The 24,254-nt window shown below is 49.5% G+C and overlaps 1 protein-coding gene across 2 annotated transcripts in view; it reads right to left on the reverse strand.

Annotated features, from left to right (window-relative positions):
* Window positions 1–1,236: 1,236 nt before the first annotated feature.
* Window positions 1,237–24,254, reverse strand: part of LOC119463332 (G1/S-specific cyclin-D2) — a 335,797-nt gene continuing 312,779 nt past the window's right edge. For both annotated transcript variants that reach the window (XM_037724130.2, XM_049656520.1), the window contains exons 8-9: window positions 17,692–17,831; window positions 1,237–6,526 (exon numbers count right to left, since the gene is read on the reverse strand). In XM_037724130.2, the coding sequence (XP_037580058.1) occupies window positions 6,305–6,526; window positions 17,692–17,831 (362 nt within the window). In that variant the 3' untranslated portion in view covers window positions 1,237–6,304. The remainder of the gene's footprint in view (window positions 6,527–17,691; window positions 17,832–24,254) is intronic.

The raw sequence follows: 24,254 nt of genomic DNA on the forward strand, positions 1-24,254 counted from the left end.
CGCCGTTACATCTTTGGATGAGTGCCTCTGTGGCATACGTTTTTGTGAAACCAGCTTCTGAGTGGCAATATCTCGTGAAATAGGACCTGTGGCTGTCATACTTGATGGTTCAACTATCGAACTGTTACAAGGTGGCAGACACTGTGGCTATAACTAAATACAAATCTTAAGGTTCAATTGCCTTCGTAGGGAAGGAACAGACCAAAGTGAAAGACCTACCAGTGGTGCCATTTGGGTGTTCTGACTTTGTCTTAGCAAACAGGGTCTTGCTGACAGTATCGCGTTCTGTTGACGTGGGAAGTTTCACACAGCAGACATACCGTGGGATAAGACCTGAGGTCATTTTTGTAAAAAAATCCAGCCACTGTACTCAAGCCATGCTATTTAGGGACAAGTTTGAGGATGACAGACACTTTGCCGGCACCAACATGAAGTTGTCTATGTTTAAGTAAGAACAACGTTCGAAGGTCGGATGTAATAGATGGCAGATTCGGCTGTGAATTAGTAACAGTTTGCCAGACAGAGCTTTTCTATATCACTGTGCCGAGCTAATGTACTTATTTCCAGTTTTTTTTATATAGACCGATTCTACGACGTTCCATGCATTTTTAATTTTAGCATCCATCAAAAATCTTGTACGAGTATGTTTGAACTTGGGAGTGTAAGAGCAGTTCTTGCAATGAACAGCACACCGTCTTAAAAATGGCTGCCGTACGCATTCTACACAATAATGCTGTGCCAAAATGCTCAATTACTTAAGCACTGACAAGTTAGACCTGGCATTACTTTTTCCAGAGTTGGCAATCAGCGCTTGTCCTCTCCTCCGCGTTTGCTTCTTCTATCCTTACTCAGTTGCATTATTGCGGCTTATCTTTAAGATGAACCGGCGAGCACTCAGCAAGATGACTTAGCACCTCAGTGCGCATGGCAGGCATCCGTTATTTAGGCGAAGTTGTTGGCATAGTTTTTTTTTTTTTTTTGAAAGTCGCAAATCTTGTCTCGTGTGTATTTTTTTTAACCTCGACAGGGCGCACGTTTTCCGTGGCACCCAGTCGCTTTGTAGCGAACTTAACGGTGCATTTGTGATGACAGCAGTGCAGTTTGTTCATGTCAGCTTGAGATATCGGTCCTAATGTTATCAGTGGTACCTTTTTTTTTCTATATTTCAATGGCAAAATGCGCCGGTGACGCCAAATCAGAAGAACACACCGGCAGGAAAGGCTCGGACGCAAGGCGAACATTTGTCATTTTCATTTATTGCGGGGACAACAAAAACATCACTGTTCACGATCAAATCATATTTACAAATGGAGACGTGCGAGTCGTCATGCATAGCTTTCTTGTTTTGTTTTTTTTTTTCGTTTTTTTTTCATACCACAGGTGACGCAGCATGAACAGTGCGTACACATTCCAGGCACTTTTTCGTAAACAAAGAGAACACTGTACCAGATTGGTTACACAAAACACACTCAGACAAAATCTTTTTTTTTTAGTTTTTTTTCCTAGCATTTTTTTTATTTAACTATTCACTTTCGGAATAGAGTAAAGTGTGCTGGAATACAGCCCTTCTTAATCGCAATGATTGCGAATGGAGGGCAATCAAAGAGAACATTGCGTATCGTAGTGATCGCCGATCTGTTCTGATTCGGCAGCCTTTCCGATAACGTTCTTCTTTCAAAAAGCTGCATATTTGCGGAAAGTCGGCCACAAGCAACATTATGATAATTAGAGAAAAGGAATCAATGGAGTGGTGGATTTCCCACTGAAGGGTATTCAAGCACACTTACAACCATGACAAATTGACAAACACTGGGGAAGAAATATGGCCGCGATTCAAACTAGCATTATGATTCAGCATCGTAAACTGTCTCCAGGTGGATGCTCACGCGATTTCAGCGTGAACAAAAAGACCGGTGTAGTGTGAAATACTGAACATCTGTATCGTCGCAAATCTCTATTCAGATTCTTTGTGTATAGAAAATGCATTGTACAAAGTGGTGTTCTAAATACCGTGTTCGCAATTCGTGCTCGGTTAGAAGGAAACGAGAGCGGAAATTTCTGGCTGGGCGAAAAATGTACATAGATATCTACGGCATAGGGGTGTGCAAATATTCGAAATTCAATCACGAATCCAATACTCAGGATTTAATTTTCTTGTAACACTCGGTTATGGCCGAATATGGGCCGGCACGCCGTAGGAAAGGGCCTGCGCGTACGGAGGATTCATAAAGTGCTGTAACCTTTCACTTTTCCTCGTTTACAAGGTGGCGCTTTCAGCGAACCATTGCGAGCATTGAATCAAAAGAGCCTCATTTATCATCACATTAACTTTCCAATTTTATTCGTCACCATTTACAAGCAACAAAATATTCGTTATTTCATTCGATATTAGCAGCCCACATTTTTCGAATATCCGAATCTGAAAGGTTCTCCTTTTATTGAAAAAAAAAATTCTATTCGCACACCCCTATTCGCACGCCCCTTTTTTCAAGCAAAATTTGCCGCAAATCTCCATAACGACGATGACGCATTAAGCTGCATCCGTTTGCGCTTGGCAACACGAAATTGGAAGTCAAAATACTCTTTTATCGTTGTACCTGAGGCGATCGTTGTTTCGTTTTGTGTTTTTTTTTTTCGCTGCGGCGTTACTTAATTTGTACAACCGAAAAGCTGTCCTAAAGGAAGAAAATAACCTAGTACATATCTCGGGAGGTATCAGTAGCTTGGAAGGGCCTATCGGCTCACTTGGCATTTCTCTGAGGCTGAAAGTCTGCGGAGAAATGAAAAAAAAAATAAGAAAAGAAACCAACAAGGGCGGTGCTGCGTGCAGCGGCCAAAGAAATGCTTGAGAATATCAAAACGTAAGGGCAAGGCCACGGTCGAAGATCTCGGCCATGCTTTCAATAAATAGGTTTTTTTTTCTACAGTTCGTATAAAAACATACGTACTCGCGAAAAAAATTGGGTCTGTAAAGATCACAATTTTTTCTTCATCTGCAGCTGACGGTTCCTTGCACTTTCCAATGGACTCTGTCATAGCGAAAATTAAAAAAAAAATAGAACGGGTCGTCGCGGTAGACAGGTCAGCTAACACATAGCTGGGATGCAGAGAAAAAAAAAAGAAACAAGGAAAAAAAAACGCATTTCGAAATGTACTTAAATGCCGGCGTGGTACCTAATATTATTTATATGTATATATAAAATATATATAATATTTATATGCGCTTACTAAACGCTGTGACAAGGAAGAAAAAAAAAAGACGGACGTAGGACGGGTGTCGAACAAATGTAACAAACGAGAACAAACAAACAAACGAAGCGGTGAGGACGTAGGACTGGCTGTTCGACGAGGCAGAAACGTTTAAGTGTACAACATATGACCAGCATATTTTGGCGGAAGACGACGCACGCGGTGTACGAAATAATAATAAAAAAAATTATAAAGCGAGAGAGGGCGACATCAATTTTCAAACTTTTTTTTTTCTTCTATCATTCCCTGCACCATGCTTGAGGAGTGTGACTGGCATCATTTCTTTGACGAGGAGCTGTAGGATGGGGTTTAGGTCAGGCGTTGTGGAGCGACGGTCGCGTCGAGATCTTTCTGTTTTGCTTGTTTGTTAGCTTTAGTCGTTAACTGGAGCATCTCAGCTAAAAAAAGGTCACGCACGTTAACAGCTATAAATTACAAGGCTCTGAGGTATTGCTGGATGACTACAACATGCTTAGCGCAGAAGCTGCTCCAGTCAAGAGCTTTTTTTTTTCTTTCGTTTCGACGGGGGAATAAGGAAAACTCGAATGGCACTTGTTTAGCACTTAGCACTCGAAGCACTTAGCACATGGCACTTAGCACTCGGATCGCTTTAGTGCGCACTGTCTCCACATGAGGGCGTTTAGTATGGCGTTTTAGGAACGTTGTTATAAAGCACTTTCGCGAACGGCATTGTCGGTGCCAGTAAAGTGCCCAACTTTCTAATGGGGAGATACTTCGATTATGCTTTTATAAAGTCTGGTCCGACGAAACGTCGGCACTAAGATGGCATATCGCCGTCGCGATAAAAATCGGCTTCTGGCTTGACACGGCGAAAAAGATTTCACACGCTCACATCGGTCGCGGCTGCGAAGGACTCGTGTCGAGTTTTGTGGGCCCAGTGCGCCGTAGCGTAGGAGTAATCTCGACGTTAGCAGCGGAAAACAAAATTGTGTCGTCACTAATAAATAGGTTTGCTTCATGGGGACACCGTCATCGCGGATATAGCCTTACGCTAGCATCAATTGCACGAAATATCCTTTCCGCGAAGCCTCTGTACAACGAACTACACGGTTCTAATTTTTGAGTGTCTTGCCATCAAAGACGCCCGAATCCCGGAGCAACTGAACGTGAAAAATGAGTGACGTAAGCGCTTCATTGGTGTCGTCTGATGACAAGCGGACGTCCAGAAGCCAATCCGGATTACCAATTGCTAGTCACACGAGGAGGAAGCCTAAAGCTGACATTGATAATGGAGGTATTAAGTCACTAACGCAGTGGTCACCCCATGTGACAATGACCATGCCCTCTGGTTTCCAAGTAACTATGGATCGGAGAGGGGCTGGTGGCAAAACAAAATTAAAAAAAAAGAAAAATAAAGAAAGAAAAGCAAAAAAGAAAAAGAAATAAGATGACACTCAAAGACCGGCACATGCCATGCAGCCTGTCTCGTCAAGGAACGAGCACTTGTATAGATAGATATTATATATGTACATAAAAAAAAAGTAGGCGCAAAAAACACAAGTGACACACCCTCAAAAAATGCCCTGGTGCTCTTCGTGCAACGTTATAGAGGACTTGATAGAACAACAAAAGACAATAAAAATAATTATTGCTATAATATAATAATACCCACTTAAACCTCGAAAACTACTGCCTGCCTTTCCTGAGTTTTTTTTTTTTTACCACACGGTAACTCTCACACACGTAGCAGGCACGCGGACAATTCGCAACATCACCACTGAATTCCTCCAACACTCTGGCTCTCAAAATTAAGTTACGCGGTCTCTATTTCCATTCCTACAATCAAAATATTCGTCCAAAGTTCGGATCAAGGTCAAAAACCTGGGGGGGGGGGGGGGGGGGGGGAGTCTGTCAGAAAGGCTTGCCAATAGGTGGCTCTCCTGACCTTCCTGCATAATGACATTAAACTGATCAACTACATCTTCACTGCTTCCCACGAAAGCTTCCTGCGCCACTTCAACCTATTGCTTTTTTTTCTCTCTCTCTCTTTCCTTTCTTGTCACGCCCAAACACACACCATACAAGCAGACAATCGCAAAATTCATTTCACACCACTCCAACTAGAGAGTCATGTCTTGCGCAGCACCAATGCTTTCGTTTTCTAGCCGTCGTCTTCATCGTTTCGCTTACACACACTAATACAATGCCAAACAGACTAAGCTGAAACACAACATTAAAAAAAAAAAAAAAAAAGAGTCACGTCCATCGTTGACTAGGCGTCTTCACATCTCTGCGTTCCATTATTTCCGAGACGCACATTTTGCATAAGGCACACTATTGGCAGTCGCACATCATCACCTTTTTCTCTCTCTCTCTTTTCTTCAAACATATTGTCACGGCAGAAGAGTTAAAAGAAATGGCGTAGACGAGTACGGAGTGACCATCTTTGACCAACGCTCAACGGCTAAGAGAAGACGAGGGAAAAAAGTTTATAGAACACCAGTTCACATCTTCGGTTTTCAGCGAGCGTTTGCGTCAGCCTTTCAGTTCTTTCAGTATCTTTCACAAGCAAAAAAGAAGAAGAAAAAAAAAAGCCTTTGGAGAGTAGCAGGGGTGCTGAGGTCAGGTCGACAAGTTTTCACAGGCTTTCTTCCCGTTGGCAGGGGCGTTTCTTCTGCTTCCGTTCTCGGCAGGCAGGTGGCAGCAGTGAAGCAACGAAGAAAAAAATAATAATAATAAAGACTAAATGGAGTTCGCCGAAAGTCTCAAAAACACTGCGGCCGCACACGCACACATGCACACATACGCACAGGAGTGTTCAAATGTTCCATTGCATTTGCTAAGGGGATGGGTACTCAGTGAACACCGGAGTCCCTCCTCACACGAGTTCTATTGCATTTTCTTGCAGCTGTTGAAGGGTTGGGGAAGGGGGGGGGGGTGTAGGGAGGGTGCAAACTTGAAGTGGGAGGCACACTTCGCAGGGCTTGTGGACCACGAGCAATTGAAGCACACTGGTCAGTGTTTGTTTTCTTGTTTTTCTTTTTTTTTTTCCTAAGGTAGTCCGGCAGTGCCTAAGGATGGATGCCGTAGCTCCTCAAAATAGAACGTCCTGGACGTCGGTGGGCGTCTCGGGGGTCTCAGACTCGAGAGTGACCGTCTCGGCGCTCACTTTAACTGCGTAGTCCCCCGACGGCGTCGATGCTGGCGATGGCGTTGGGGTCGTCCCGTTCAGCGTGGCGGCAAGGTTCTTCGTAAGTTCGGGGTAGTTCCTAACCAGCGCCTTCTCGATCCTCTGCTGGCAGTCTTGTAGACAGTCCTGCGAAGCACGAAAGAGAGAGAGAAAAAAGAAACTTGAGCATTGAGTTCATGTGTGGGGCTCGATTAATTAGATTAGTTACACAAAATAACACGCGGAGATCTTCACCTTCTACGCTTCACTGGCCGACAAGCATATCAAGCAAATTGCACGTCAAGGAGCAAAATGAGAGTGCTTCAACTTCACTCACGGTTCAGAACACAAGTTAACCGCTGATATTTTTCTAGAGTGAAAAAGGAAAGCAAAAGACATGATCTAAAGGTGGTAGTAAACAATTAACCCTTCACGTGCGCCACTCGTAAGAATATTTCAAGCGCATTGCTCACTTTTTCTTTTCTCCATACGAGGAATTTGAGAATTGTTTAGCAGTGTCACTGTGATCGTCGTGAACGAGAACAAAAATACACACGAAAGAGCGTTTCAAATTCGTGAAAGACATGAGCCAATTGAACGTCATAACGCCAGCGTAGGTATACCTCAACCTCCTCTGTCTCTCCGCACAGCGAAGAAACGTGCTGCAAGATTTTGCGCGGGATATCGGCACAAAGCCACAGGCCTCGATGCTGAAGGCATCTCCGGCTCTTATCCTCGATGAGCGTTGCACAGATCTCACAGACCTTATTTGTTCTACTCGGCTACTTGAACGTATATCCGCCTGTGCCTGGCATTGGTTATGAGGACACGGTGCGCGTTGGGAAAGTTCGAGCCTCCCCCCCCCCCCCCCCCCCAATTGTGGAACGCCTTCACTACCGTGGTTCGAATGATATAGTTGGCGGATGAACGGTGACGCGATAGCGGGACGACATGTTTCAGAGAGAGGTGCATCAAGCCTACATCGCAGACACTTCCGGAGAGCGCCTGGCCATGTGGGAATCTTTGGAAGAACCTTGTCAGCGCGTGGAGAAGACCAACGTGGCGATCCTATAGTCAAGGCGGAAGAACGAACTATAGCATGGTGAGTTTTATTTCTTGGTTACTTGATCACGAGCACTGGTTTGTGCAGGGTACTCCGGGCCTACAAGGCTGTCGGGAAGAAGGAGGATTGAGGGTCACAGCAGACAAGAGGGGGCTTCGCGCAAACATCGACGAACTAAGCAGCAGAGAAGTCGAGAAGCGAGGAATTCCGCCGAGGCAACGGATATCGACCATCAGCGGGAGCAAGACCACAGGGGCCGCGCGACTGCCACCCGCCGCCGAGACCAATATATCTTCAAACGGGAGCTCCGCATCTTTCGTGCCGTCGCCTCCCTCCCGGGCATCCTTCCTCCCTGGTTTCCGCTTTAAACAAACCATAACTCAGCATGGTTATCGAAAGCGGGAGGCGAGATGCCACCGACGATTCCCCGCGGTTCCCAATCAGCGTTTCGAGCTGGAAAGATATGCTCGAAGCTGTTTGCGGCACGAGCTTCCTGTGCGAGAATTTAAGATCGCCGATCTTATCTCGAGGCGCACAAACACTCTTCGAGACCGCGCATGGCCCCGTGTGAAGGGTAAGCTTCGGTGATGCACCCTTCGGCGTCGCTGACCACCACTCCCGGTCCAAGCGCTGCATCTGGCCCATGGTCCATGGCCCCACCATGGACAGAAGAATTCATAAAGTACCGGCTGCCAAAATTACTTCAACGAGAGACCTCAGCGTCCCCATAAATCTGTCGCAATCTCGAATACCAGCCACCCACTTAATTGGCATCTTGTACGCCTTGTGATGTCCACAGAACTGCGCAGCGTGAAAGTGATCAGCATTAAGATTTACTTTTATCAGCATTTTTAAGCCTACTTCTCAGTCATGCACCTTGTAGCAGCTTAGAGTTCTTACGTAAACACATCCTATGAGTCGACGTTTGAGAGGCGAGAATAACCTAATTTTATCACATTCCGTTCGAGAAGCATCTGATTTAGCGACATTCTGTTCCCGAACCTCTCCTACGATTGGCCAGCGCTTTTCAGGAGGAGATTTCGTCACAAACTCTCCGGTTTCTGGCTGTATACCACTGACACCGGAATCGCGAACAAGTGAAGTGGCCGAACGGCGTATCGGACCTTTAAAACGCCGCGAAGACCCAGCAACGCGCGGTGAACGGCAATCACCTGTTGCGCCACGGGCGACAAGGTCACTCCTTGTCGCCACTTCTCCACTCTCGACAGCGAGCCTCAGCAGAGAACACGGCCAGCCTGGCAACAAAACTTGCATGCGCCTGACCTACACCCGTTCTCCACGCATGTGCGGCCTCACGCACGCTTCTTTTGGGTTTTTTTTTTTTTTTTTTCGCCGGCCACCTCTCTCTCCCTCTCTGTCTTCTTTACATCATTCGCGATACAGCGCGTGTGCGCTGGACCTCGAGGAAAGCACACAAGCAAAAATGGAATGGGCATGGCACGGCTGGGGGTACGACGTTTGAAATGTACGTGGAAGGTCGCGGCAAACCGAAAGAAGGCTAGGGGGAGGGAAGAGGGGGGGGGGGGGCGGCATGAAGAACTGCCTCTGATTGGCTGCGCTCGGTGGCTGGTTAAACGGTGGACACTCCTTCCCACCTCCTGGCCGATGCTAGGCCACCCCTTCACCTCATTCCTAGAGAGCCAGTGATTTCTTTAGCTTTAGAGTTTCGGCCGAAACTCCTTGCGAAGAAGGTACGCGAGGCAAGTGGAGGGGGGGGGGGGGGGGGGGTAGCAAGGCGCTTTGGAAAAGAACCGTCCCGCCGACTTCTTCCGCGAATTCAGCCACCATGGAAGGAGGTGGGTGAAGCCGGCGGGCAGCGAAAACGAAACCTGCCGGCACCGGCCATTCATACGCCGCCCTCCTCCGTCGCCCGCCCGCTTAGCTAAGCGTTCAGCGGCGGCGGCACGGCGAAAGAAGCGCATGACAAGAAGGGGGAGAAGTGTTCAGAACTGCGACGGCGCCCGAGAAGGTTTAGCAGGCGGGCCGGCCTGTACGGGAGGGTGTTGCGAAGAGAACGCTCATGGCACCCCTCTCCCTTCCAGCTACCACCACAACCACCAGCTCGGGCACATTCCAGGCAGCGTCGTCGTACGTGGTGGCGAAGAGAAAACGAAAGAAAGAACGAAAAATATTTAAAAAAAAAGGGGGGGGGGTGCAGGGTTCGCTGCCGAAATGTACAAGGGCCGCGGCCCCCTTCCCCTCCACTGAAGAGCGAAAGTACCACTACACTTGATTACCGGCACGCCGCGGCTGCCGCCACAGTGGCCGAAGCCCGTCGCGCCTTCTGAGCCGCTTTTTTCAAAGCTCGTTCTGTCCCGCCTTAACCCCCCCCCCCCCCCTCGCCCGTTTCTTTTTCGTCTTCTTCGCGGGCATTTTTCGTGGGGGTCTGCTGTCGGAGGTCTCGTTTGGGTTCGACGCGGGGTGTCCCATTCTGCTGTTGTTGTCTTCGTTTTGTTCTGCGTCTAGCGCGCGATCACGGTTTCGGGTGTTCGGTCGGTGCTTCGGGTTCTGGCTGACGGCGACGGCTCGTTTTTTGGGGCAGCCGACGTAGCGACCGGTGCGGCCGCTAGATGGCGGTGGTAGCCCACGAAAGTAGTGTATGCCGCGCCGCCACTATCCTTCTCCTTCTCGCCACCTCCGCAGCCAGTGCACCTAACGCAAGTCTTCGCCTCCGTGGCTCCGCCGTCCCGAGAAGCCGAGTCTTCGCTTCTCGCTCGCTCCGTTGAAGACCGTGGGAATGAGGCTCGTGTTTGCTCCCGGAGAATGGGCCGAAACGGAATGCCGCTGTGCCACGTAGTGAAGCGAGGCAGTGTGCATGGTGGCAGGAGGGGGGAGCGGGGAATGTGGAGGAGACGGCGGCAAGTGTGGTGGCGCGCGGACTCGTGTGTGTGTGTGTGTGTCGGTGCGCCTCCCTCGGTCAAGGGGAGGGCGACCTTTTTACGATTATTATTTATGGACAGGGCCGAACGGACGGTCGAGCAAAGCGGGGTGCGTGGCAGGGTTCACGGGAGTTCTTTTGCTTTCGCCGCCGCGAGCGGCACTCTGATAAGGTCAATCAGCCGCGCGCTTCTTGAATACCCGGCGCCAGTCTTTTTTCTTTTTTTTTATTGCGCTTTATTTTGGTTCCATTCAAAAGAGAACGGCTGAAAGCTCAGTCCTGTCGGGCTGACCATTCGTACCGTAATTGTGTTTCCGAAGGCGGCCCCCGGCGCCCGTGTTTGGCAGTGAACGAGATTCGTCAGTTTATGACGGCGATTCTGGCGACGGCGTGACGTCGACAATGGTCTCGCCCTCTTACGACCCACGGCGCGCACGCACAACAGACCCGCGAACCCTTTCGACCATCTCAATCTGAAAGGCGTGACCGACCCGTTCTTTTGTGGCGGGATTCGCGTGAATTCACGCTTTGCTTTTGTTTTGTTATGTTCGTGATTCGCCGTGCACCGGCTCGTCGGTTGACCTTGGTAGCCTTCAGAACTTTAAGTTTGCTTGAACGGCCGTGCGAAAGGTCTCGAAGCGCGGAGATCTCCATCGACCTCTCGTGCCACCGTTTAGTTGCCAGGCGTGAAGGTTGTTTTCATCTTCGAGGCCATCGTTGTTGTTTTTTCCCGATCTGCGTCTCCGCTATACCTCCCATGCTGCTGAACTTTGTGACCTCACGCTGAACCGCCACTCGGAGCTGACAACAGGCTTGTTTTTAGAACGGCTAGAATCGAAGCCGTGATTCCGGCGAGCACGAACCACTTACAGCGATCACGAAACACTTTGCAGCGTCCGTTATTCCCCGCGAGCAAGAACATTTTACTCTTAACCGAGAAGCTTAACGTTTTCTTTAACGTACGCCCAAACAGTTTACACTGAGCTTATTAGCAGCTCAATGGGGAAAATCAGCGGTGTTTCAGAGGTACAGCTAGAGGAACGAAGTGCGAGTGTTCGCTCGTGACATGCCACGTTTCGCTTACTGCTGGGCAACCTTAGCTCTACTCCGCGCTACTAGCAGTGACATCCGGGTGGCCCGTCAAAAGCAAGCTGTACATTAACGCCTCCGCGCTTCGTCGTAAATCAACTCGCCGGTGGTTTAACACGCGACATATTTTCACCACCCGCAAAGCTCCTCTGACGCAATGGCAAGTCGACACTCTCGGAAGAAGTTGCTTCACTCAAAAGTGAGCTGTGCTTCCTTTGGTCGGTGCATTGCATCCATCCAAATGCCTGCCTCATCGCCTGGCCAGCGTAGTTACTGCAGTCAGCGCAAACTGCAACACTGCTCGCTATTTTTTGGGGGGAAATAATAACCGCGAGGTCATGAGGCTTCCGGGTTCAGAATCCTGTCCCCTCCTGCTATAACGCATCGGATGCCTAAGCAAGATCGTGTTCTCTTTGACGCTCAGCTTCCGTGCAAGGCGCCGAGCCAATCCGAAGCTTCACAGGTCGACGTGCGGAATCTATCCATGTGCTCGTGTGGATAGGACCTATCCAGTTTCATCGGCCTGTGGACTTAAGTACACTGCTTCTACAGAGGGCACAAGCCAGCCTATCGACATGTGCGCTGCTGTATACCGTCCAGATGCGTCAGTGAATACATAACCGAGCCGAAGCTTCGCAAGACAGCGCACTGCATACTTCCAGATGCTCAGTACTGAGACAAGCAGGGCGGCTGCATTTTCATTGGGCAATGAACTGCTGCCGAGGCAACCGTTTGCCGCGGCAAAGTTGCAGTAGCGCGGTGCATTTCGTGGCGCGAAGAGATGCGTAGAGAAGTGCGTACTGCATTTTAACTCGAGACCGACCGCCTCAGGATCTCTGTCGGGCGTGCGTGCGCTGCGAGCGTGGAAATTATTTATGTGCTGACCTCATACGTCGCGTATGAGCCTTCCAGTCAATGCCCCCCCTGAGCGACTCGCTGCGCCTTTGGTGGGCAGGGCAAATGAACTGTAGCGGAATCCCCAGCGGTCCCGGAATACGAATCTAACAGGCGTTGAAGGGGTTTCGAGGGTGTGAAAAAAAATACACTGAAAAGAGTCTGCAGGGATGTTGTGGAGAGGGGAAGGGAGGGGGGGGGGTTGTCTTTAAAAAAATTTAGCGCCTCGGAATACGAGACACGCGATACGACCCCGAATGTATACAGAATATCTTTTCTGCTCGAGTGAAGTATCTCTTTCGCCTGCTTTACTTGCTTAGTATTTCATTGCTGCGATCTTGCAAACACTTTTAATATGTGCCGAGTTAGAGAAGATGTGCGAGTGTATCTGCCGCTGCTGGAGCTGGATTCGGCGACATCCGCTGGGTCGGCAGTAATAAACGACATGATTCGCTCCTGGGGGCGAAATTCGAGGATGACACTCGCTTATATGGACAAACTTAAGAGTGAAAAAATACAAAACACAAATATTGTAATGCGTAAGCTTAAGCTGGGAGAGGGGGAGTAGGGGAGCGGAGAAAGAATTTCGGTTTGCCCCCAGAGGGGAACCAAGAACATACATCCGCACTGGAGACTCGACGATGGTATATAGCAAGGAGCCGAGCATCTTCGTTTCGGGTTTTACGAGCGTCTGGCACCGCTAGCATGTATTACACTGTTTGGAAAAGGAAAAAAGAAAACGGGTCCCTAAAGTGGAGAGAAGGCGGGTGGGATGCTAATTTCTGCGACGTCGAGCGAGAACGCGTGTATTTTGTTTGCTTCGCGACGCTCCTCCCGCCATTTTGTGTGTGTGTGTTTATTTGCGTCATCTGTGCAGCGCTTGCTGCTCTTCCTCTTGTCGGTATATAGGCTTGGTGAATGAATAATACCGTTCCCCAGACATGGAAAGGGGAGGAGCTGCGTGGATTGAAGTAGATGACAAGGAAGAAAAAAAAAAAAACACGTAACGCAAAGAGTGTCGCGCTATATGCACTGGCTGCCGTTTGAGAGAGTAATTGCTATCAACGATGTGATGAGTACAACTTTCCCACAGGGCTTCTGTAGTCTGCCGGCAAGTGGCTGGCTATACGGCGGGCGAGGGGGGAAGGTGATAGCCGTTACGCGGGGTTATGCCCTCCCCCCTTACCAGAAGAGACTCGCCGAGGTGGAGAAGGGGGGGGGGGGGGGGGGGGGGGCAGATGCCGAAAAGAATAACACTGTGCCTGTTTTTAGAGGCACTCTAAAGTTTCACAAAGCTTGAACGGCGCCACGGAGCCGCTCATGCGCGCTCGCACACGTACACACACATGTTGCTCGCAGGCCTTGCCGCCGCCGACGTGCCCTTGGCATTGGCAAGCCGCCGAACAGAGAGCCGCTCCCTGCTCGGGTGGAGTGCGACCCTGGCGACAAAAGCCAACGGCCTGCCGGCCACCGACTCCTGTCACGTGAACCCCGTTGTCACGTGGTGGGGGTCACGGGACTCCAGTGGACACGTGACTCAAGGAAGCGCCGGGGCGAAAGCCAAAGCTCATTTGGAAGTTGCGCAGAATTCCCTCTAACCGATGCGGTAGCGCTTTATGAGACGTTGCGGCTCATGAGACGCTTTATGAGACATTGTCATTAGCTTGCTAGTCGGGAGGGTTGAATATTTCTGAAAATAAAAGACAGGATGCACGGTCGAAGCCACTAATTTTGCATCACCCTTAAAGCTATGTATACACCCCACACGTCGTGTTAATCTTGACGCTTTCCATGTGACACTGTTGTTGAGCTGTGCAACAACCTTCAGCTCCATGCGCTGACAGTGGAGCTGCGGTTAGAGCGGCGTGACCACTAAACTGAGTTCTGATTACTTTTCTCAAGAAAACACATCACGATCGGTGTGAGTTCTCCGACGAGAAGGGGGCGTTCTATATGAAAGAGAAAGCAGATAACAAGTACTGATCGTCCAATTGAGTCTTGCTAGCTTGTGTAATATTACGTTCCTCAGAAATAGCCTCTTTTGTTGATGGGGCATACGCGTACCACCGCATATGCAGTGACTGTTTCGCGGCAGCACCAAGAACTTTCAATTAACAAACTCCACACTGATTTCAAGGCTTAATCCATCCACCCAAACGAAGCAAGAAAGCGCTAATTGTACAGTGCAGTGCAATAGTACATGTACTGTACATGTACTAAAGCTTGTCCCCGAGGGCACGCCTGTGCAGGGAACCGACAAATATGCGCGCGGAAACCAGGGGGCGGGTGACAAAGAGAGAGCGAAAAAGGGGGGGGGGGGGGGGACCGCTCCTTTTCGAGGAACAAAACGAGATCGTTTTGAGTTTCTTCTTTCTCGTCCACTGCCTTCTTCTCGAAAGTGAAGTGAAAGCACTGGCGCCGAAAGCCTAGAATGCTGTCGGAACGCCGGGAAGCACCAAGTGCGTACAGCACTCCGCCGACAAGTGGAAGGAAGCCTCGTCCTCTGCCAACCCTCTGCAGTGCCTTTCCACGTGGTTGGCCAACCGCCTTACACAAACCGCAGTTCGCTGGGTCCTATTAGACACCGGCCAAGGAACTGCCGGCGCGAACTATACGAGAGCGAGCGTTCTCACCCTCCGCTTCGTCGCGGTGTCCAGTTGCCGTCAGCTCACGCCTTTCCTATAACGGCGGCTTCGAGGCGCCGACGTATACACGTCTTTACCACGGTACGCCGGGGCAGGGCAAACCGCTGGAAGCTAGCGCACTGCACGGCTTCTGCGACCGTCTTTGCTACGAGCTCCTTTTTCCCCATTTGCTTTTTTTTTTTTTACTTCTTAGTTTTGAGTTTTCCTCTCTCATTTAGGTCTTGCAATGCGGGGGGACATGTTCAGTTTTCTAGCTCTTCCTGACAACCATTTATTGGTTTTCTAAGAACGCTTTCGCAGCGGCTGTTCACAGTTAGTGTTCACAGAGAGCGACTGGTTTCTGTTGGTTCGGCCGTTGCGCCTCACGCTACGTGCGGCATCTCGGGATGCCTGGAAGTCTCGAGGGATTGCAAACGTTGCTTTCGAAAAAAAAAAGAAAAGAGTGATAGGTTCTTTTTTTTTTTTTTGTAGCGAATATTTGCGTTTTGACGGTGTACTCGAAACCAGGGGTACCATACTGGTTATTGTCAAATTTCGCCGTATTGTCTCCATCTTGTCAGCTCTGACTTGCCCTCAAGGCTGCTGTGGTGGCTCTGATTGGCTCAAAACGTCGTCATTGCAGAATTTGACAACATGGCGGACTTTTTACAACTGTTTATTACAGCACCAAAGGAGACACACCGTAAGCGAACAGGGCATCGCCGTTATTAACCGCAGCAGTGGCATCTGTCGTAAGCAAAACCTCCTCCTATATGTCGATCGTGTGTTGTGTTCGTGGGGTTCGCGATTGTCTCGATCCTGTGTAACGGCTTGCGACCTATCTTAGCGTGGCTTGATAGCAGAAACGATTGTTTCGGCATATATATTTACCCAAGCATGTAAGTTTGTCATGGTTGTTGTAATTTTAGTTCGCATTGTTCTTAGTTGAGCTCAGCGTCATAAGATACACGCGGCACGGACACACCCCGTCTCCGATATTTTGTAAAAAAAGTGATAGTTTCACGGACAGGTAAAACTCTCTAATTTCGGCAGATCGATTTTTCACAACTTCGCGTACAAACTGCAACACCGCGGCTCGGAGAAAGAGCTAGAGGTCTTACGAAACATTACCTTCCGGGCAAAGCATTTTCGTAACTTATTGAAAATTAATCTTTCTTTTTTTTTTTCTTAACGCTCTGGCTAGCCGCAGGTTGGAGTCTACGCGTATACACGACGTGTTTAAATAAATAATGAAAAAAAAAAGGATGCACCACGCGAGTGTGATAGATAACCTTGAAGGAAGACAAATGGTTTTCTTTGAAATGAAACACTGCCGTAAGACGGCGGACAACAGCTGAACCGGTTCGTGCCGCGCATACACACACACACACACACACACACACACACACACACACAAACGCGCGTGGCTGCTTCTCTATGGGTGCAGGCAGACTCTTCGCGAGAAGACATGCATTGACCTCGCCAGCGTTGGAAAGTAAAATACTGCTGTTTTCCATTACTTACAGCGCATGTTTTCCTGCAGCCGGCGAGCAAATCATGAAGAAGAAGAAGAAGAAAACGCGAACAGAAAATACATTTTCGTGTTTTTCGTAATTGTTTTCCCGTTTCGACGAGACTGCAGCGTAGCGTGCAAGCAGCGTTTCGCTGACTGCGCCGGGTAATCCGAAACCGAAACTCCTAACGGGGCCGAGAATTCGCCTTCGTCGCCAGGCGCCGGACGACGCGAGTGCAGAGCGCTAATTTATCAGGCACTTCCTGTGTGCTACGCGATGAAGAATTTCCAAAAGAAAAAGAAATAAATGACAAGGGAAAAAGCCTGCTCTGGCATACTGAGTTCTTGCAGAACGCTGAATTTCACGTAAAGTGGAATAAACGCGCGCCCGAGATCCTATCCTTGACGCTGTTAAATTCCGCCACACTTGTGGAAATCGCCATCTTGTCAGCTCCGAATGGCTGACAAGATGGCGAATAGCTGTAGAGGCTTTCTGTGATTGGTTCAAAACGACAACATGGCGGAATTCGACAATGACCGCAAAAGCACACGAGGACCTCAAAGCGGCCCCGTAGCTGGGCTTAGCGAGACTGGATTAGTTTGATTCAGTGCCTCCTGTCGGATCAGTGAGAGGCTTTTAGTGCAGGTTTGCACAGAAAACAGGGAAATTAAAAAAAATGTTAATGAACAAAACTTCGCGTGTTTTATGTGTAATGCTGCGACGAAAGCGTGCCCCGGGCTTAAGATTCCAGCTCGCCCTAATGAGTAACTTGTTAAGCTCCTGTCGGAACATAATTTTGATAAGCGTGTTCGGTAATTCTGATAAGAGCTTTTCTGGCACACTGGTCAGTATAGAATCAGCGTGTGTTCAATTCGTTTCGTTCTCTTTTAACTTTTCGTACATCTCTGTGAACTTCCTTCGCTTTGCGCTGTCTGATATCTGTATCGCTGGCGATAGCTACGAATTCAGAGTTCAGATCATCCAAGTCTATTCGGGACACCTTGTTATCAGATCATGGGCGTAAATTTCCATTCGCGGTGTGGAATTTACAACAGGGATTTCATTTGCCTCAGCTAAAACCACTTGATAAGAGCGTTCATAGCTATAGTATTATTTTTATTTGTTGCGTGAGATACGCCCGAAGTATAGCCGTAAGCTTGCGGGCCTTTGAGCGTCACCGACGTTATGGAAGAGGATAAAGAAAAAATTAGGTTCGTAAGAAGACGTACCACTTCTATGCTGGTGATATCGTGAAGCCTCTGCAGCACGTCCTTCCTCTTGGTCCAGTTGAGTTTGATTAGACCGCAGATGGCCATACTGATGCTCGCCGCAGCGATCATCGACGCTGGCGACAGGATGAACTCGAATTCTGCACGAAACGAGGGAAGGTGGCGTTTTAGACGCACATCGCGTTGCTCGAGAATAACGATAATCAGCAATTGGGCATTCTTTCAAAAGAATGCAGCTGAGTTACACATGTGCTACACATGTGTAGCTCGGCGTCCCGTACACTTTGTGAATGCGTCAGCATGGCTAGCAAAGGTAGTTATGCAAATGAAGTACTGGGATTCGTGAATGGCATGTTGGGTAGTTCAACAATAAGGCTCGAAGTGTTTTTTTTTTCTTTCTTTTTTTAGTTTTTTTTTTTGTAACACGCACTTTGTACCCGACATTTTCAGCATAGCTCACCAGTCCTTGTAGACTATATTGCCGGGACTCTTGTGGATAACGTTTCGTTGACTTCACTAGAATCAGGTTGTCACAGTAGAAACAATCGATTTTTTTTTTCTCTTGACAGTGGCGTAAGAGCTGCCTGAAGTAATGTTGAAAATGGACTCTGAGTCGTGCTAGTCCGCGCAGCTTTTCAAGCTTTCGGATTCCGTTTCAGTTACCCGTCCACTGGTACATATAACGAGCAAGCCTACAATATCAAAATGTAAATCTTGACCAAGTGCACAGTGATAGTCGTAATCGAAACAGCCCACCGCAACGTTTATTTTGTTGTTCGCACGACAAAAAACCTCGCCGTTATGAAACGAGATCATAAAGAGACGACAGGTATGGTGAAAAATTGGCCCTTGGTAACCGAATGGTCATTACCGTGCACGTCGCCGTCATTTAGAACCGTCTCAAATCATGGTCATTACAATATTGGGTCGCTGACAGCGAACCCAAACTCGTTTTGGCTTCGTGTCAGCAAAACTTTGCCGACTCCTTTTTTTTTTTTTTTTTTTTTTTTTTTTTTTTTTTTTTTGCAGCTGACGAAGATGAGGCGCGAGAGAAAGCGCGCTATTTTGACGGTTAGATTCGAGACAACGAGTGCGTCGTCGTCGGATAGACACCGAGGAGGTTTTCGTCTACAGCGCCCCCCCCACCCCCTCCCTCCCCCCTCGCCTCATGGTCGTTAACCCAAGGCGCCGTCGTCGTCTCGGCGACGGCGATGATTCAGAGGTTACACGGTCGCGGAGATGGTTTGTAGTGCGGTTTTTTCATTGCTAGTGATGGCGGGTGGTCGTCGCGCAGTGGTGATGCTAATAGCGGCTGTGTTCGTTGGCAACACCGCAGCATTGCGACCTCGCGACATTCGCAATGATGCGCTGGTTCCGCTGCGTTAGCTTCACAAATAGAGAGAGACAGATTTCCATGTTTCTGAAGTATTCCTGCGAGTCTCCCCGACGACTTGCTCCATGGCATTTGCCGGCTTTGTCGCATTGTATGAAGTCGTCAAAATGTAATCGCCCGCTCGCGTCTGTGTCTCTGCGGTTACGGCATGGCGCGACGAGGGTGACGCCTGTCTTCTTTCTTTCTTTTATCTTTTTCTTGCTTCTCGTTCGCTACGGACCACACACGCGAACATTAGCGGTTTGTCAAGGAGGTCGTGGTGACGAGCCAACACCGAGCGAAGGATGAGACAGGATGGCGTAAGCGTGAGCACACCAGAGATGTCGGCTGCAGGGCTGGCGTTTCTGCTTTGTCTGGTTTCTTCCCGAAGGTGCGGTGCGTTAGCTTGAATCCGAGGAGGAGGTGAGATGGAGGAGAGTGAGGGAGTGTTATGCGTTTATGAGCGCACGCACAGCTGGTGTATCTAGACCGTGGCGAGAGTTGAGGAAGCCCCATTTAGAAGTAATAATGATCGCGCGAGAGCGTCGGCGAACTCGTGTTCGAGTAGCGTCACTGCATGCCTGTCTGTCTGTCTCTCTCTCTCTCTCTCGTTTTTTCAATATATCTCGTGTCGTTTCATCTGGAATGCCCCACGCCGAGCGTAAGGGGCAACCGGGGGGGTTCGAGATGATGATGACGTCGCAGTCAAAACACACCCCAAGAAGCGGTCTGAAGAAATAATAATAATAAAAGAGCAAGCAGGCACGGCAGTCGTCGCTCCTTGGAGAGCGCATGCAGTTGATTAAAATATTGCCCGAGCACCCAGTGCACGAACTTGCACGTATCTGCCAGAAGAAGCTGGGTACGTTGATTATCATTCAAGGAACGCAGTGAAAGCGCTTAATCATTAGCTTGAAGCTAGGCATGTTCGTAGCGAATACTGACGGGTAGAGAAGGAGCCTTGCGAAGTAAGACCAAGGTCTCTCAAAATGGCAGAATCAGTCGCGCCTGCAGCTTTCACGTAAAAGTAGCTCCCTAATTCGACTTTCCGAACAAACAGAACATCGCGTGTAGTAGACGGCACATGTATGGCACCCGAACGCCGGTAAAACATCGATGAAGAATCATTAGGGCCGAAACCGGATGCCTTTCTTTCTTTATTTCTTTCCTTCTTCCTTCCCTTCCTTCTTTCATTCATCATTAACAATTTTATACGCCACGTTAAAGACGAGCTAACAAACCTAATAATGACACCAAAAGAAACTGGGCTAAGAACCATACGCAGGCCTAAATCAACCCGGAAGCCAGCGGTCTGTTGTAACGAACGCAAACGCAACACTCTCGCCCTGCTTTCCTTCTCCATTGTGCACAAGCAGATGCTCTTTTACAATGCAATCTTCTGTCTTTTCTTTTTTCTTACTCAACAGAGGCGCAGAGTCAATGATCGACTACGCTCGAAGGTAGTCTTAGCACTACGGGTCGTTATCACTACGTAGAGCGCGGACAAGGTAGAGAATGTTCGACGAGACAACAAAATTGCCATAAGAGTGAGGGGGGAGGGGGGGGGGGAATGCAACGCCGAAGGATAACGCATAAACAAACGCGCGTCACCGCCCCCGCTTACAAGACGAGTGTTAAGGATCCGACGAACCAGGCGTAACACAATGCGGGGGACGATCTTCCCTGATGCGAAAGACGTGAGCGAGCCTTCGTTCCCGTTTCAGAGAGAGATACACGGAAGCACAATGATCCGTGACCGGCGCGGCGCACGATGCTCGATATCGCCGTTAGGAAGAAGAACCCCAAGACTGTAGGGGGGCGGCGAAGTGAAGTACGAGGGAGTGAAGCACACGGGCACACACGACTCCATTACGACAATTTCACGGTCTCGCGCGCGTAGCGCCGCTCGTGCTCTTCATACTGTTGCAACGGCCATTACGTGCGCCATCGGCCGTGAGCAGAGTTGAGTGCAGTACGGCCCCGCGGCGATTTGACCGTGACCGCCACCGCGCGCGCGCGCGGTATATGCCCACGACACCTGTGCGTGGGCCATGCATCGTGTTCACGAGGCGCGGCGGTGGCTCAGCCCGTCGGAAACTGAAAGTGGAGCGACTGGGTCTCGAAAGAAAGAAACCGGGGGATAAGCTGAACCGCGGATTTTCTGTTTTTTTTTTGTTCATCTCATCGTAAGAGTTAGCCTGTTTATTATTTTTTTTCTAGACCATTCCGGTTAGGCCTAGCGGGTTCCCTTGTAGGATTACGAGGACTGTGTATACATTGTCATTGTCTGCGAACCGCTCGCTTCTTTTGCGATGCACGGTACTAGGATCTGAGTTGCGGTGGTGTGGCTTGAGGAGCGTATACTGTGTACGCTAAACGGACAGCTAAATGGTGGGCAGGTCTCTGTCACGGAACGATCACTGGTAGAACGTAGGGTAAAGTGCGATATATGGCAGCCGCCGCGAAGGAAGAGGCAGAGGGGGTGTTTTAGTGCTGGTCGCAGGTTGTATAACGTCCGTTCGGGGCATGTGTACCGTGGCATTGTTGTTGGAGGAGGGGGTATACCAGTTGTTGATGGGCCGGCGCGTTTGAGAAGCCCCCCCCCCCCCCCCCCCTATCTACGCGCGCCCCCATGCCTTTCTCATGCGCCTTTGAACACTGTTTTATGACCCTTGCTTTTATTGCTGCCTTGTAACCCCTAGTTCTCGCATGGTTGCGCACTGACGCAAACAAAGCCGTGACGTGCGCGTAACGTTTTACTTAATGATGTCAGTTGACGTCTTTATGCCGTAAACCTTAGCGGGGATCGGTCGGGGGTATAACGCGCACGATATTGATTTACGGAAACAAAACATCGTTGAACGAGTCCATGCACTTTCTTTTTTTCTGACAATTTTGTTACGAGTTTATGAAGAATATTCCTTTTTTTTTTGTAAGTGGTAGCATTGAGGGACGTGCGTTCAGCGCAATCTATTAATGACTGTTCTCCTTATAACTTAGTGCCTTGAATTCTCTATGTCAGCGTGCCCGTCGACAAATGACAAGCGTTGGTTCTGGACGATCGAAGAAAGCGCAAATGCCGGAATTCGATTTCTGACTAAGAAAGCGAGCGATGACTTAAAGGTCATCGCACTCCGGCGGCTACGATTTGCGTGAACTGAACACTAATTTCACCACTCTAATTTCTTCGGCGCTCGCTGATTGGTCGGCGTTGCGGACGTAAAGAGGCGGCGCTTGCTTGCGATTCAAACGCGTAGGACTGGTTGAGGGCGCCACAAGCCGGTTGAAGGCGCTACAAGCCAGTTGAGGGCGCCACAAGCTCCACTTTAACGCTGGCGCCACACTTATAAACCGCTAGTAACCATACAACCGCGCAGACCGGTCTCTCTAAGCCTTACTAAACACAGCAATTACGCTCGCTCGGTCGTTGACGTACGCATCTTTTTTCTTTCTTCTTCCGAACTAACCGGCAACGTGTTCTTTGCTCAGCAACTGCCAACCAGTATCGTGTGCATCCCACACGCGAAGCGTCGACTTCATGAAGACCGGAAAGGATTGTTAAAGGGCGTAAAGAGTAGAGATCGGAGAACAAAATGAAACCAATAAATCAAGCGGTGAATTACAGGCATGTTGGCCTGTACGTCATATTCAGCCCGAACAGGGCAAGAGCAAAGAAAAAGGCTTAGCGCAATCGAAACCGAAACAAAAGGGAGAAAAAAAAGGGGGGGGGGGGTGGGCTAGCAAAGCGTCGCGATTCGTGCGCGCTCCTTTAAGACCGAAATGGATGGTCCCGGATTCCGCGCTGCAGCGGCTGGAGACGCAAAAGAAGGGTGTCGGCTGAGCATCCCCTCCTCACGGCCTTTATATTAATTTTTTTTTGCCATATATGCGCAGCTCTCACAGACACATCGTGAGCTCGCGCGGCGGCAGGCACCACGTGGGGAGCCTGCATACCACAGAAGCCAGACACGCAGACAAGCCAAGACGAGACAAACAGAAAGGAAAGGCAAGACGGAGAGAGTTGCAGACGGGGAAAAGAAGAAGAGTACCGACAGGGCTCGCGGAGCACGCATCACAGCGCCGCCTTGCGTCTGTGGTGAGGAAAAAGTGCGGTGAGGAAGGAGAAAAAAAAATCCCGATCAGTGCGCAAAGAAGAGGTGAGACGTGCAAGGAAACACTGGCATAAGAAGAGCCGCGATTAAACAAATACCCGGCAGCGGGAGGTCACGCTAACCGCGAGGCAAAGGAAGAAAGGCCCAGCCAGGCACGTACTTACATGCGCTAGCCCGGGCATTCCAGCATGAATGGTTTGGCATCAAATGGCAGGAAAAAAGAACAAATCCAGAAGACAAGCCTAGCCAAAGAAAAAGGCAGGCCGCGAGATAGGGCGTAGGGGCAAGAGACAAGACAAGCACGTAGCCAAGACCTTCTAAGATGGGTTTTCGAAAAAAAGATGGCGCATGCCAGCTTGCTGGCATGCGCGGAAGTTTCGAGCCAGTTGAGCCACGTCGACTGGGCAGACGTTGTTAGGATGGCTAGAATTCCAGCCACCCAGTGCAAGAAACACCTAAGAGGGCAAGTATGTTGAGCCTATATCGGGCGTCTTTGAGGCATGGGCGTCGCTCAATGTCGGCTGCAGACGAGCAACGCGGCAAAGACCACACTCGGGAGAGGCCCCTCCATATTCGGGCCCTAGATACCTGATGTGGTTATGTCAGCAAAAGAACGCGCGTGATATATATTATCCGCGTTAGTCTATAGCAAGGTTAATCACGTGGCATAAAATCAACTCGTGGATACGTTTTCTAACAACGCACACTGGCAATGTGGGGAAGCAACCGCGCGCGAAGCCATGCGTGTGCGTTTGCGAAGCCACCTGGAAACAGCTGGCAGGCTTTCCGGCGCTGCAGACGAGCGACGCGGCAAAGACCACACTCGGGAGAGGCCACGTCTTGGCGCACGCAACCGAGAGAAACAGCGTCTCATGAATGGCTGGCTCCCCGTAGGTAAAAAGACGATGCCAGGACGGTCCCATCCTCTCGAAATGTATCCACGCGAGAGCAAGAAGGGCTCCACCCATGGGGGTATACGTGCCTCGCATTCGAATGTTTCGCACTGCGCACCGAGATGATGCGGTAAAGCACGGTGTGCAGTGCGTGTTCGCGCACTGTGAAGATTTGTTCGCCGATGT

This window comes from Dermacentor silvarum, chromosome 9 (genome assembly GCF_013339745.2).
Source record: "Dermacentor silvarum isolate Dsil-2018 chromosome 9, BIME_Dsil_1.4, whole genome shotgun sequence".
NCBI lineage: Eukaryota > Metazoa > Arthropoda > Arachnida > Ixodida > Ixodidae > Dermacentor > Dermacentor silvarum.